Source organism: Dysidea avara, chromosome 6 (genome assembly GCF_963678975.1).
Source record: "Dysidea avara chromosome 6, odDysAvar1.4, whole genome shotgun sequence".
NCBI lineage: Eukaryota > Metazoa > Porifera > Demospongiae > Dictyoceratida > Dysideidae > Dysidea > Dysidea avara.
Window position 1 is genome coordinate 4,011,006 of NC_089277.1, and position 12,155 is coordinate 4,023,160.

The 12,155-nt window shown below is 38.7% G+C and overlaps 3 protein-coding genes across 8 annotated transcripts in view; 1 reads left to right on the forward strand and 2 right to left on the reverse strand.

The window, feature by feature from the left end:
- LOC136257301 (baculoviral IAP repeat-containing protein 7-B-like) overlaps window positions 1–7,874 on the reverse strand; it is a 77,463-nt gene extending 69,589 nt beyond the window's left edge. Inside the window, exon 1 of one of the 2 annotated variants that reach the window (XM_066050410.1) lies at window positions 7,565–7,869. In XM_066050410.1, the coding sequence (XP_065906482.1) occupies window positions 7,565–7,590 (26 nt within the window). In that variant the 5' untranslated portion in view covers window positions 7,591–7,869. Of the gene's footprint in view, window positions 1–7,564 lie in introns of both variants that reach the window. The other variant, XM_066050408.1, reaches the window with a different exon arrangement.
- LOC136258410 (P2X purinoceptor 7-like) lies at window positions 2,093–5,431 on the forward strand. 5 transcript variants are annotated; one of them, XR_010702783.1, is made up of 4 exons: window positions 2,093–2,519; window positions 2,715–2,803; window positions 2,874–2,948; window positions 3,002–3,063. XR_010702783.1 is itself a non-coding variant. In XM_066051724.1 (4 exons), the coding sequence occupies exons 1-3, from the start codon at window positions 2,233–2,235 to the stop codon at window positions 3,162–3,164; spliced, it is 684 nt and encodes a 227-aa protein (XP_065907796.1). In that variant the 5' UTR covers window positions 2,093–2,232; the 3' UTR covers window positions 5,223–5,431. The 5 variants fall into 5 exon arrangements, 4 of the variants coding, with proteins under 4 accessions (XP_065907796.1, XP_065907797.1, XP_065907798.1 ...); XM_066051724.1 differs by adding an exon at window positions 5,223–5,431 and having other exon boundaries at window positions 2,715–2,948; window positions 3,002–3,164; XM_066051725.1 differs by adding an exon at window positions 4,938–5,216 and having other exon boundaries at window positions 2,715–2,948; window positions 3,002–3,164.
- Window positions 2,910–6,221, reverse strand: LOC136258409 (uncharacterized). Its single transcript, XM_066051721.1, has 9 exons — window positions 5,433–6,221; window positions 5,190–5,373; window positions 4,960–5,128; window positions 4,337–4,898; window positions 4,101–4,287; window positions 3,821–4,053; window positions 3,599–3,770; window positions 3,399–3,547; window positions 2,910–3,349 (listed from the first exon to the last, which is right to left on the reverse strand). The coding sequence occupies exons 1-6, from the start codon at window positions 5,793–5,795 to the stop codon at window positions 3,902–3,904; spliced, it is 1,617 nt and encodes a 538-aa protein (XP_065907793.1). The 5' UTR covers window positions 5,796–6,221; the 3' UTR covers window positions 2,910–3,349; window positions 3,399–3,547; window positions 3,599–3,770; window positions 3,821–3,901.
- Window positions 7,875–12,155: the final 4,281 nt, after the last annotated feature.

Sequence of the window (12,155 nt, forward strand, 5' to 3'; positions counted from 1 at the left end):
ATCTACCAAAACAACTGGAAGCTTACCATCTACCAAAACAACTGGATACCTACCATCTACAAGGGTACACAAATCATCTACCACAACAATTGTTCATCACCAAACAACTGCTGTGTTGGATTAGTCATGAAATTTTAGCCATATTAAACAATTATAATCTAAGATGACTTCAACACATTAAAAGATGGAGAATGGTCGAATGACAAGGTATGCACTGTATAGTTATTTGCTATCAATTTTTAAACTCTTTCTACTACAGATAATCAATGCTACATGAGTTTAGTTATGGCCAGATGCAAGGATGTTCACATCTTCAGCAGTTTCTTCTACACTAAGTTGTCAGTGTTGTCAGAGTTTGGATACAAAGAAGTACTTAGGTGGACCAGATCAGTGGAATTATTCAGTAAGAGAGAACTGATGTTTCCAGTGCATCACGGTAATCACTGGTGCCTGGTTGCTGTGAACATGGCAAATCATAGAATTTCTCTATATGACTCATTAACATACCAAGGCAGTGCACAGTACATGGATACCATCGAAAATTATTTACTATTCAAGGCAGCTGAGAAAAGGGTTGGTGTGAAGAAATGGACCAAGGAAGTTTGTTAGAATGCACATCAACAAGACAATTTTAATGATTGTGGGGTCTTCGTATGTATGAATGTACGATGTATAGCAGAACAGTCATCTTTAAAATTTTACCTGGACATTCCAAGAACTAGGAGACACATGCAAGATGAGTTATTAAATTCTAAACTTTTACAGTTTTAAATGCACACATGATGCAATGTTACAATTAAAATACAGGCAAAAATTAATCATTTTCATTGTACAATTCATTACAGAAAGCCTTTGCATGCTGGGTTCCTTTAGCTGTAGCTTGCTTGTGTTTTCCATCAAGTTACTTGAATAAGAATGACCACGTATGGTTACATATAATTCAATGATCTCATGTAGCAACAGTTGGTAAGTTTCATCGTCTCCAACATCAAAGTCAGCTTGAGCAATCAGCCAGTAAAACTGAACTTCCTCACTCTCCACTACAGCCTTTACTATTGCAGATTTGTGGCCTGAGCCAGTAAGCAGCCTCTTCAAGCATTGTTTAACCTCTTCTTCAATTGCCACAAACAACAAATATGTGGTGTTTTTAACACACAAACCACCCCTGTCTACTCGAATTGTCCACTCCACATCTGTATTTCCTGCACTTGTATCCTTGCATGCTGTTAACTCCATTAAGCAATGCACAAGTTCTTCTTTCAATTCATGGTTCCCTCGTTCCAACTGCTTCCCGAGATGATGGCATATATGTATCCAGCAGTATAACGCAAAGCATTACCCTCATTATTAGTCAGTGGCTCTGCATCATATGGAGATCAGCTTTAACTTTTACTGCTTGGCTTATTTTATCATTGAACAACAGGGTGGTCAGATGCTGGTACAGTGTAGGTGCTTGGTTTACACCTGCTGCCATTAGAAAATCCTTCCAAAACTTTGTAAATTTCTCTGATGAGTGAAGGAGATAAAATGATCGCCACAGCCTTTCTCTGTTAATACTGCTTGGATTTAAATGCTTCAGGCATTTGTCAAATCGTTCTTGTAGGCTTCTCAAAAACTCTGTAATAACTGAGAAGTTTTCTTTTTATTGTCCAATCCAGTAACAACACTGCTGCTTCACGCGTTTCTCTGGCAGGTTTTGAATCAAAATTAAATGTTTCGTCTTCCAATACGTCATGAAGTGCTCTCACCAGCTGACCATTTAAGGACTCAGGCTTTAATAGTGGAGATTCAGACGAAATTGCAGCTGGTATCACTGAGGCAAGTGTGAAATTTATAATCATTCACTCACATTGTAAACATATACCTGCAGCTGTTGCATGATCCAACTGTAAGGACTCTCCAGAGGACTCTCTACTCGGTGCTCTATGATGTGCGTCAAATAATTTGTACTAACTCTATATAATTCAGTAAACTAAATTATTGAACACACAGAGAAAGTACAACAGGGACTGTATGTGTTAACGAGCGTTAACAAGGTGGTTTCCAATCCCGGGTTATTATAATATCTATGCAGGTCAACTGAAATGGAAAATTCATGTATGATTTTATTGTATGGATGTGTTGTTTGTATCAAGCAATGCACAAAAACACCATTTTAATAATTCAATTATGCTGATATTGTGAGATATTAACCCACAAATTCTTAATACGTCACGTATAATTATTTTCGTGATGTCACTGAAAGAACGGAAGCGCGTCTTTGTATGTGTTAGAATGGCGGAAAGTGATAGCTGCAGCGACTCTTTGGTTGATGATAGTGATTCTGACGATTCCCAATCAACAACATCTTTGTCTTCTGTGGCTGGTGAAGAACTGTTGTTGACTGGACCGTCAGAAGTGATGCCGTATCGCTTTGAACCAGTGTACGAGAGCAGGCTCGAAGAAAGAGAGGAATCTTTCGGTCTACTGGCGGTCGAAAGAGAGGAAACAGAGGCTGATCGCGTAGGAAATATTGATTGGTAAGCTACATACACTAAGTTGCGTAAATAATACAAACTGTGTATGGTGCAGGGTTGCATTATATAGCTATATAGCGAAATGACATAAGCTAGCTACCCATGGCTATGTAGCTATAGCCTATGGCATAACTTTGTTGGCTAAGCTTCATTGCCCATTACTGTTCTATGATTTAGTTGATCCACATTGTTATCTAGGTGCAGATGTGGCCATTGCATAGTAATGGCTACACAAAGAGAATCAATATGCTGTAAGGAGATTGAACAAATTAATAGTCTTTTGGAAGGTGATGGCTTAGCTGTTCGTCCAGTGTGTATTTCAGAACATGCAAATTTTTCTAATGTGTGTCTGTGTAGAGCAGTCCTAATGGTAACACTGCATAGCCATCGATACCATTATGGGAGTGCTGATGAACCAGTTGATGAAAACAGGTGCTTATGGTCTTTCAATCTGCCAGTGTTGTATGATGTGTGCATATTTTCAGAAAATTTCGATACTTGGCGTACCGACAGATGACTTGGTGGGGATGGCACTACTTGGGCAGGCACAGGCGTGTAGTACTGCCCTCCTGTGTAGTATCAAGGATAAGACAGGAATTTCCATCAGATGAATATACAGGTCATCAGCATCCACCAACTACACCTTAAGTAATTTTCATGTATCAACACATACAATTATTATTAATTATTATAACGTGAAAATTGTGGTATTGTGTCTTTATCTGGATGTTTATATTGACTAGCTAATTTTGGTGGTCCCTTTGGTACTGTAGGTCTTTCCTCTGGGTGTGTAATGTAGTGTGTAGCCTTACTGATTAGTTCCTCAGCATAGTCTAGTAAATGCATATGATAAATAATATTGTTACTGTCCTTGTTACTTACGATATGTTGGTGGTACTGGAACAATTTTAGGAGTACATTCTCCTTGCTTGGCCTTTGGAAAGCATAGTCTCATCCTCTCCATTCCGGACTTCGTTACTGCCTGTTTCCTCCCATAATTTTCATTAAAATGCATTAGGGCAATTAATAACCTGCATTGTATTTATTTAATCATTTGTATATTATTGTAATTATCACCTTACCTGCAGTACATTCCTTCATAAGAAAAGGCTAGTAACTTAGGAGCAAAATGGTTTACTACACTATGGTAGCTCTCCAAGCTGTTTGTCTGATGGTGTGGTGACAGCTTCTTGACATCTGCTATGAGTCTCTCATTGCAAATGACATCACAGACCTTTTCATAGACTTTGCCACCTTATTAAATTATAACTACTAGGTTCCATTCATAATTATTTGTATTATACCTGGCTGGAGCCACTTTTTACGTCGATCTCCTAGATCTTGAGTGTGGTAGCAATTCTCATGCCGATCACATAGATGTTCCATTAGTGATTTCCACCGAATAGCCATCTCCTTCCCATCACCACCGGTGTTTTCGCCGCACACCAGTACATGTGGTTGGTAATGCTTTTAATCCACTCACCCACCACTTCACAATCTTTGTATTTAGCTATCTTTAGTAGCTTCTTTTTAACACCTAGGAGCAAAAATTATAGAGTCAAACATGTACCCAAAATGACAAACCTTTTGCAACATGCCAAACATCAAAACGATGGTCAATATCTGGATAGCTTTGGCTCACAAATTTTGTAACCTGCTTGTGACGGTCAGTAATCAGTGCACCTATATTTATTGATTTCTCCATTAAAAATTGCAGAGCATTTTTCAATCCTTCTTTTTCCATGTGATTGCTAGATGCTACCAAATTGCTCTGCATAGTTAATAACATTATGAATAAAGAAACATTAGTTGTGGCAAACCTGAACAAGCTCTAGGTGGATAACTTTGTTGGAGGATAGGTCAATTATTCCGTATGACCCATATTTGGCAGAATGCCCAGGACTATCAGCACGTCCATCACCACCGATAGTGAGTGGATTGCCACTAGCTCTACACTGTGCTAGCAATTCTGCCTGTTTTGTATCCCAAACTGATATGACTGCTGGCTCTAAGTACTCCTTCTGATGAATGTAGTATGCTCTATCTGTAATGCATGCAATGTTCATGTGAGATAGCACCCTGAGGACTTTTGTAGCTGTTTCTCCACTATATAAAATAGCTGCAGATAGTATAATATTTCCTGAAGGGGTATCTTTGATACGTGGTTGACTTGCCCACACTCTTTGATATCCACAATGATGGCATACTTGCTTTACAGTAATATAGGTGCCCTTTGGCTTGGTTATGACTCCAGGACATGAGCTGTGACACAGTGTACAGTGTGTAAATAGTTGTATGAGTGCTGATCTAAATATTATATATTTGATTTCATCCCTTGTTGATCCTGGATCAGCTTCAGTGGATGGCTGCAGGTTGTCATCACTGTATTAATGCAAATTAGTGATGATTAATTGTTTATAGGTGTGGATGAATCAGTACTCACTCTGTTGTGGCTTCGTCTTGAGAAATTTGAAACGAGTCATCAATATCACCGTCTTCAGGCTCACTTGATTCAGTGGTAGTATCTGCATGAGACATGAGTGTAAGAGGGGGTGCTGCCAATAGATCACACTGGGTTCCAACTGATTTTGTGCCAGGAGTAGTCATTGGGTCTATTCATTGGATACAGAGTATAGTAGCTATTTCCATACTGTAGTTTGTTTTGATGCTAACCTTTGTCATCTGCTCCTGACCGTATTTCTGTAGGTGTTCCTGACTGTATTTCCATAGGAATCATACCTATTGAAGTAGATGCCAACAACAGAGGGCTGCCTACGTCTTCAACTGGGGAACTACTTCTTGGATCATCCGCACTTGATTGCATGGTTGAGCTGGTGTCTAGTAGCTCTTCAACAATCTGTATTAATAATGTTTTAATACATATAATTATTAGCTATGTTGTTTTTTCCAACATACTGCTTTTTGCTTTCTTCGTTCTGAAGCTGGTCTACGAGATCGTGTTGACACTTGGCAGCTGTTGCTACCACTGCGAATAGGCTTGGGGAAAACAGTTGGAATGGCGTCTGGCTTGAGGCACGGATTCTTGGCTGGAATGCCCATTTCTTCACGATAAAGTCGCCCTTCTGTGTTAAAGCATTCAGGTTCGAAATGCTTCGAGCAAATTAAGGAAGCAGTTGTTGGTCCTTTCCAATCCTTACGCTGTTGATGCACAGCCCTTACCCACTTCGAGCGAACAGCTGCATCACTAGGAAATCCGTGTAAGCTGTAGCCCATACCTTCTTCAGTGTGACAACCAGCAACTACACAACGTCTTGGCATAGCGTCTTCGCTTCTAATATCGTCAGGCGTTAAAGTGAACTTGAATTTAAACTAGATTTTGATAGTTATAGCTATGCCGTTTTATGCAATACGCGTACCGGAACTCTTCTTGTGACGATTTATGATGTCACAAAATTACCAAACTTTGTGGGTTAATATCTCGCAATATCAGCATAATTAAATTATTAAAATGGTGTTTTTGTGCATTGCTTGGTACAAACAATACATCCATACAATAAAATCATACATGAATTTTCCATTTCAGTTGACCTTTAAGCTGTCATGTGTGTAACTACCACCTTGTCCCGTGACACGATTGCGTTGTTGGAATCTTGGTAATAATTGCATTGAACTAGTCAATAACTTCATTCATTAATTCAAGGTGACTTTGTTGTGGCTAGGCATTACTCAGTGGATTAGTAATGAGATTAATAACTCCATTACTTGTAGTAATAAAATTACTTCTATCCCACTGAAGCCATACATCAAAGTAAACAACTGGGAGTATATGGTAGTACATATATAGAAATTACACATTAAGTTAAAAGAAGTGCAATCAAAGCAAATTGAAGCCATACACACCATAAAATCTACAAGTTCAGCAAAATTTGAAGCCATACACACTATGAAACTACACGTTCAGCAAAAATTGAGGGTAGTTGGAAAAGGCAGTCGGACGCGGACATTTTTTAAAAAGCACTTTTACATTTATGTAAGTTATTTTTCATACCTAACACTATTTTTACAGCAGTCTTCGCTTCCAGACCCAGGCGTCAATCTTTTCATAGCGTTTATAAGCACATGTGCGAAGGACTAGACCAGCACTCCACAGCATGCCAAAGACCATATAGTGTTATGCATATGTGCTCTAAAGTCTAATACAGAGTTATATAGTTGTACAGATTAGCTTGTATGTCCCATGCAACTTAGCTTAGCAGGCCAAATCCACAATCTTACGACTTTTAGTATAAGGTGCAGGCGCTTATACCGAGTGTTGATCCTTGAGGGTTTCAAGGACCTGGCCTACGAGATTAAGTTGGGACGTGCTAGATTAATCTCTATGACTCTGAATTAGATTCCTAGAGCACGTATACAACACTATAATGGTCTTTAGAGTGCTAGTCTATCCTTCACATGTGCGCTTATAAATGGATAAGCGCTATGAAAAGATCGACGCCTGGGTCTGGAAGCTAAGACTGCTGTAAAAACAGCGTTAGGTAAGAAAAATAACTGTTATATAAATATAAAAGTACTTTTTGAAAATGTCCGTGTCCGACCATGTCCGCCTTTTCCAACTACTCAAAAATTGAAGCCATACCATTACAAAAACTACATATTCAGCAAACAGTTAAGCCATACTTAACTGACATGCTTATTAACACAATGCTTTTGAATTTGACTACTTCAAAGTGTGGGATAGAAGCTAGTTAAACCCCACCTGCACTCGTAGGATATCTAGTTAAATGATTCTTAATTTGCTCCGGTGTCTCTTTTATAGCGTCTTGAAAGTTCATCCTCATCGTGTAACAAGACTCACAACCGGACCAGAAGTGTACGAATATTTCATTGTTTTACTGACGTCATGGCGCCTCCTTTGCGGCCAATGTTATTCAATTAGCGTCCCCAGTGTCTGGGGACGGCTCAGAAGTAAACAGTTATTGGAGTTGCACTAGACCCTTTCCCCCCACCCAATACACGGAAAAAAGCGGTCTGGCCACGCGAGACTACACGAATATGGCGTGATAGATCACAAACAAATATAAACCCACCTATTTGTGAAGACTTCTAGGTACATTTTCTGCACCTAGGTTCAGATTGTCCTACACCACCCAAACGCTTTCATTGGTATGCGGTTATAAACCTTATAACGCCACCTTGCCACATGTGCCACAAACACGACTGGAGTGCTAGTCTCGTGCCCAGACCCCACCCGTTGAGTAGGGTCACTATGTTTTTGGGCCCGCCGCCATATTGTTTACGCATTTGTATCCATTGCTATAGTCGGCCATTTTCCTAGTTCCAGCCTATCAAATCGCGTTGTACCTGAATCAAGGCGTCCGATTGGTCAGAAAAAGAAAAATGGCGTAGGGCCCAAAACTCCTGCAAATGTCACCAGACCCTATTCAACGCAGTGGGTGGGGTTTGGGCACGAGACTACTCGAGTGCATACCTAAGAAATATTTCGTGCTCGATTTTTCAGTACACGTGACAAAAACAAGCAGATCAAGTAGTTTGTGGTCATTGTAGTTACTGTACAATAACATGAAAATAACTAATCAGTCATTTCGTGACCTATTATGCTGAACATAAACAGCCACTTTTGTTTTGTTAATATACTCAAATGCACAGTAGCTAAAACAAACTAGTGAAGGCAAGAGTGAAGGTCACTACTAATTATATAGTGAAGGTCTCTACTAATTGTATAGTGAAGGTCACTACTAAATGTAGTGAAGGTCACTACTAAATGTAGTGAAGGTCACTACTAATGTCGTGACCTAATGTTGTGACCTAGTAGTGATTTGTTTTTACTGTGTGGGGACACTTGAATCATATATATTCCCTAGTTAGGGAATATATAATCTATGTTTGAATGAGGTCACCTCGAGGGTCACCTGCACTGATTCATGCAGGTAATGATCTTAAAATTTCTCTTTAGCTACATGGGATAAGTGACTTAGAATGATAATCAGGACACTTGGTCGGTCCCAAGATGTCCTGTATTACTTGTACATCTTATGGGTCATTCAGTACCTGTGGAATTGTTGGTGCTATATTTAGTTCTATGAATCACCTGCAGGATATAGCTATATCCAATGTTTTATGTCCTATTGTATCTATAGAAGTATCAACAATGAAACTCACAATAGACTAGCTACCATGCATGAAAACTGTGCCTTAAAGTACTTGAAAATGAAGAAACTATAGCTATGTATGCCAATAATAGTCCCTTCCTTATGCAAAGATGAATGCATGCATGCTTATTTGCTCAATGTCAAACTGAGGGGTGGATACATACACTGGGTTAAAACTATAGAGGAGCCTTAATTTAATAATGTCACTTGATGTACTACTGTCGAGTTTTTTTCAGTAAAACAATAACGAGTTTATCAAAGAAATATTTATTGCAGTGGCAAAGCACACATTTTCAACTGCCATATCAGCATAGTGACATGCAATAAGGGGTACAGTGTAGAGCACAAGATTTGTGACTGGTGATTATGGCTTTGTGTCTAGTGTCACAGGGATGTTGAACTCACTTGGATGAACGTCTTTGGAATGTAGGCGAGAAATCTCACAGGTTATCATGCTTTTTAAAATTTTGCATAATGAAATTTCCATTCCCAGTCACCACCTTCCTATGCCAATAACTACATGTACAAGAGGGCACTCTCAAAGATTCAGACAGGTGTCAGCTCACTTAAACATTTATTCTCATTCATTTTTCCTGCCACTATTAAAATATAGAACAGCCTCCTAGCTACTGCAATTGAAGCAAGCAATATAGATGACTTTAAGAAAAGGATTGTAGACTATTTTTGTATTAGCCCAGCTATAGACTAAAATGTTGTACGCTTTGTGCTTATGTATGTTTTCTTGTGTGTATTTGTGCTATATACTCCCTAATGGAGGTCTGCACAGTATCAATAATAAATAAATAAATAGATAAATATATATATACAGTGGCGTAGCTACCATTGAGGCAACCGAGGCAGCTGCCTCGGTAAAAATGCTCAACAACAGACTGAGCAGGCCTGAGTTTTGGCACCCCAGATTTTTTTACTCAAAATGTTACTAGACAGCATTACTGTACCACACATAATATAATATATGGCTGTAGTACTAAGCAGGGCTAGAACCCATGGTGATACGGTGCTGGACCACTTTACAGCTACTTGAATTTGTAAAAAGATTGAGATACTCTAATAGAGCAGTCATCGTAATATACTCTAATAGAGCATTCAGTTTACAGATTATAGCCACTGTTCTCATTACACTGCTTAGTCTAAATCATTTACATTTATGTTAATTGTCTTTTCAAAAGTTCCAATGAGTCAACTGCATGGCATTGCACTGAGCCAATTGATCATGCATATCATGCATTACTAGCAGTTACAATAAAAAAAGCCTCCACATGCCATTTCAAAGCATAGCTATGTTTTTAAAACTTTCCTTGAGGGAGCATGCCCCCAGACTCCCTATAGCTTGACATGCTTAGCACATGCAGTTAAGCATCACATGAAAGAGATAATTTTTCACTTAAATATCACATCAGATCAATAAAAAGTTTAGTGTGCATGACTATGACCTCCGTTGCATTAAAATATCTCCAGAGTAAGTTGTGTTGAGTGCAATTAAACTAATCTAAAATAATTGTAGCATGGTAAACTGTAGCATTAACTAAGCTGGAGCATTACTTATGACACATAGAAAACACTAAGTCTTCTGAATCACTTTCTGCCATCCAACCAGATAGTCAACCTCCAAATGCTGCACCACCCATACTTGAAAAAGTATCTGTGAATTAGTTGAGTCAGAAGCAGACCTTCTCAATTATAAACTTTGCCTCGGTAAAAATTTTTCCTGGCTATGCCACTGATATATATGTATAAATAAATGCTTCTTAAGTAGATTTATTATTGTTATGCTGTTTTAAGCTATCACAGCTACTTCTATATGGCTATAGATCTTTAAAAAGTTAAAACATGCATGTGCATGGCCAGACACAGGAATATCACTGAGTGTAGCAGGTGGTTATTTCTTAAATTTTCAATGTGCAGTAGTAGCTAGTATAGCTGTGGGGCAGTACAATACTAATAAAAAGCTGATTAACAAAATTGATATTAAGTTTGATAGCTACATATCAATAGCCAGCTGTAACTGTACAGGAAGGTGCAACCAGTGGCATAGCTAGGAAAATTTTTTTACCGAGGCAAAGTTTATACATTGACCTAATTGAGAGGGTCTGACTCGACTGATTCACAAACACTTTCAAGTTTGGCATTTGCATGCTGACTGGTTGGATGGAAGAAACTGTTTCAGAATCTAAGCATTTTTCTACATGTCATAAGCAGGGGCGGATCCAGGGGGGGTTCAAAGGGTTCCATGGAACCCCCCTTTTGAGAGAGCCTCTCTTACTCGAGATACTCTAATAGAGCAGTCACAGTAGTCTTTTGAGGAGCGGTATAGCAAGTTATGTATCTAGTTATAAATAAGGAAATATAGTTGGTGAGGGCATTTATGGTGAGGGGTAGCTATTGTCAGTAGGTGATGACTTTTTTTTTTTTTTTTTTTTTGGTCTACAACCTACAGCTAGGCTTAAGTTGCAACTCCAAAGTGGAACCCCCCTTTTTAAAAGTCTGGATCCGCCCCTGATAAGTAATGCTCCAGCTTAGCTACAGTATACCATGCTTCAACTATTAGACTAGTTTAATTTCACTCAGCACAAAAAACCGACTTATTTCGGAGATATTAGTATTACACTGTTAAAAATAAAGAGTAACCACCACTCTGAGAGTTCCCAGTGTAGGGAGGATTTAACACCCCATGGAGAGTAACCAAAACTCTGAAGAGAATAACTATTACTCTGAAGAGTAAGCGACACCACCTTTAGAGCATGTGTTACTCCCCAGTTACTCCTTTAGAGTAATGGTTACTCTACAGGGGTGTTAAATCCTCCCTACACTGGGAACTCCTTGAGAGTTGTGGTTACTCTTCATTTTAACAGTGTAGTGTTACAGGTGAAGATGGCTCAAGTAGCCTGTAAAGCCTGATCTGTACAAAAGTGAATTAACAACAAATTTGCAATTACATAGCAAAAATTTATAAGTATACAACAAAATAGTTAACTAATTAATAATCGTACAGTAAAGTAGACCAATTACTATCGAGAAAAATTTTAATACCATTAAGTGTGGGTGCATTAACTACGTGATTGGAACTGTTCCAGTCATTGATGGTCCGTACAGTGAAAAAAGTAGATCTTGTGAGGTCAGGCCATCCATGGACTGCAACAGAGGTCATGCCACGCACACTATACTGTTTATTGATCTGATGTGATATTTAAGTCGGAGAATAACGGAGATTATCTCTTTCATGTGATATTCAGCTGCATATCAAGCTAGGAGTATGAGGGCATGCTCCCTCAAGGAAAAGTTTGAAAATATATGCTTTGAAATGGCATGTGGAAGCTATTTTTTGATTGTAACTGCTAATGCATGATGTGATCAATTTAGTAGCTCAATGCAATACCATGCAGTTGACTCATTGGAACTTTTGAAAACTGGCAATTACCAAGCAGTGTATAGAGAACAGTGGCTATAACCTGTACTGAATGCTCTATTGGAGTATATTACAATGACT

What these genes read in the sequence shown, in the direction of transcription:
- LOC136258409 (XM_066051721.1), bottom strand. Translation starts at nt 5,795, where the DNA reads ATGCCAAGACGTTGTGTAGTTGCTGGTTGTCACACTGAAGAAGGTATG. An exon ending in GTCAGGAGCAGATGACAAAG is followed by an intron (nt 5,129 to 5,189) that starts GTTAGCATCAAA and finishes TCCAATGAATAG; the next exon opens with ACCCAATGACTACTCCTGGC. An exon ending in TGTTTGGCATGTTGCAAAAG is followed by an intron (nt 4,054 to 4,100) that starts GTTTGTCATTTT and finishes TTTTGCTCCTAG; the next exon opens with GTGTTAAAAAGAAGCTACTA.
- LOC136258410 (XM_066051724.1), top strand. Translation starts at nt 2,233, where the DNA reads ATGTCACTGAAAGAACGGAAGCGCGTCTTTGTATGTGTTAGAATGGCG. An exon ending in CGCGTAGGAAATATTGATTG is followed by an intron (nt 2,520 to 2,714) that starts GTAAGCTACATA and finishes ATTGTTATCTAG; the next exon opens with GTGCAGATGTGGCCATTGCA. An exon ending in GAACCAGTTGATGAAAACAG is followed by an intron (nt 2,949 to 3,001) that starts GTGCTTATGGTC and finishes GCATATTTTCAG; the next exon opens with AAAATTTCGATACTTGGCGT.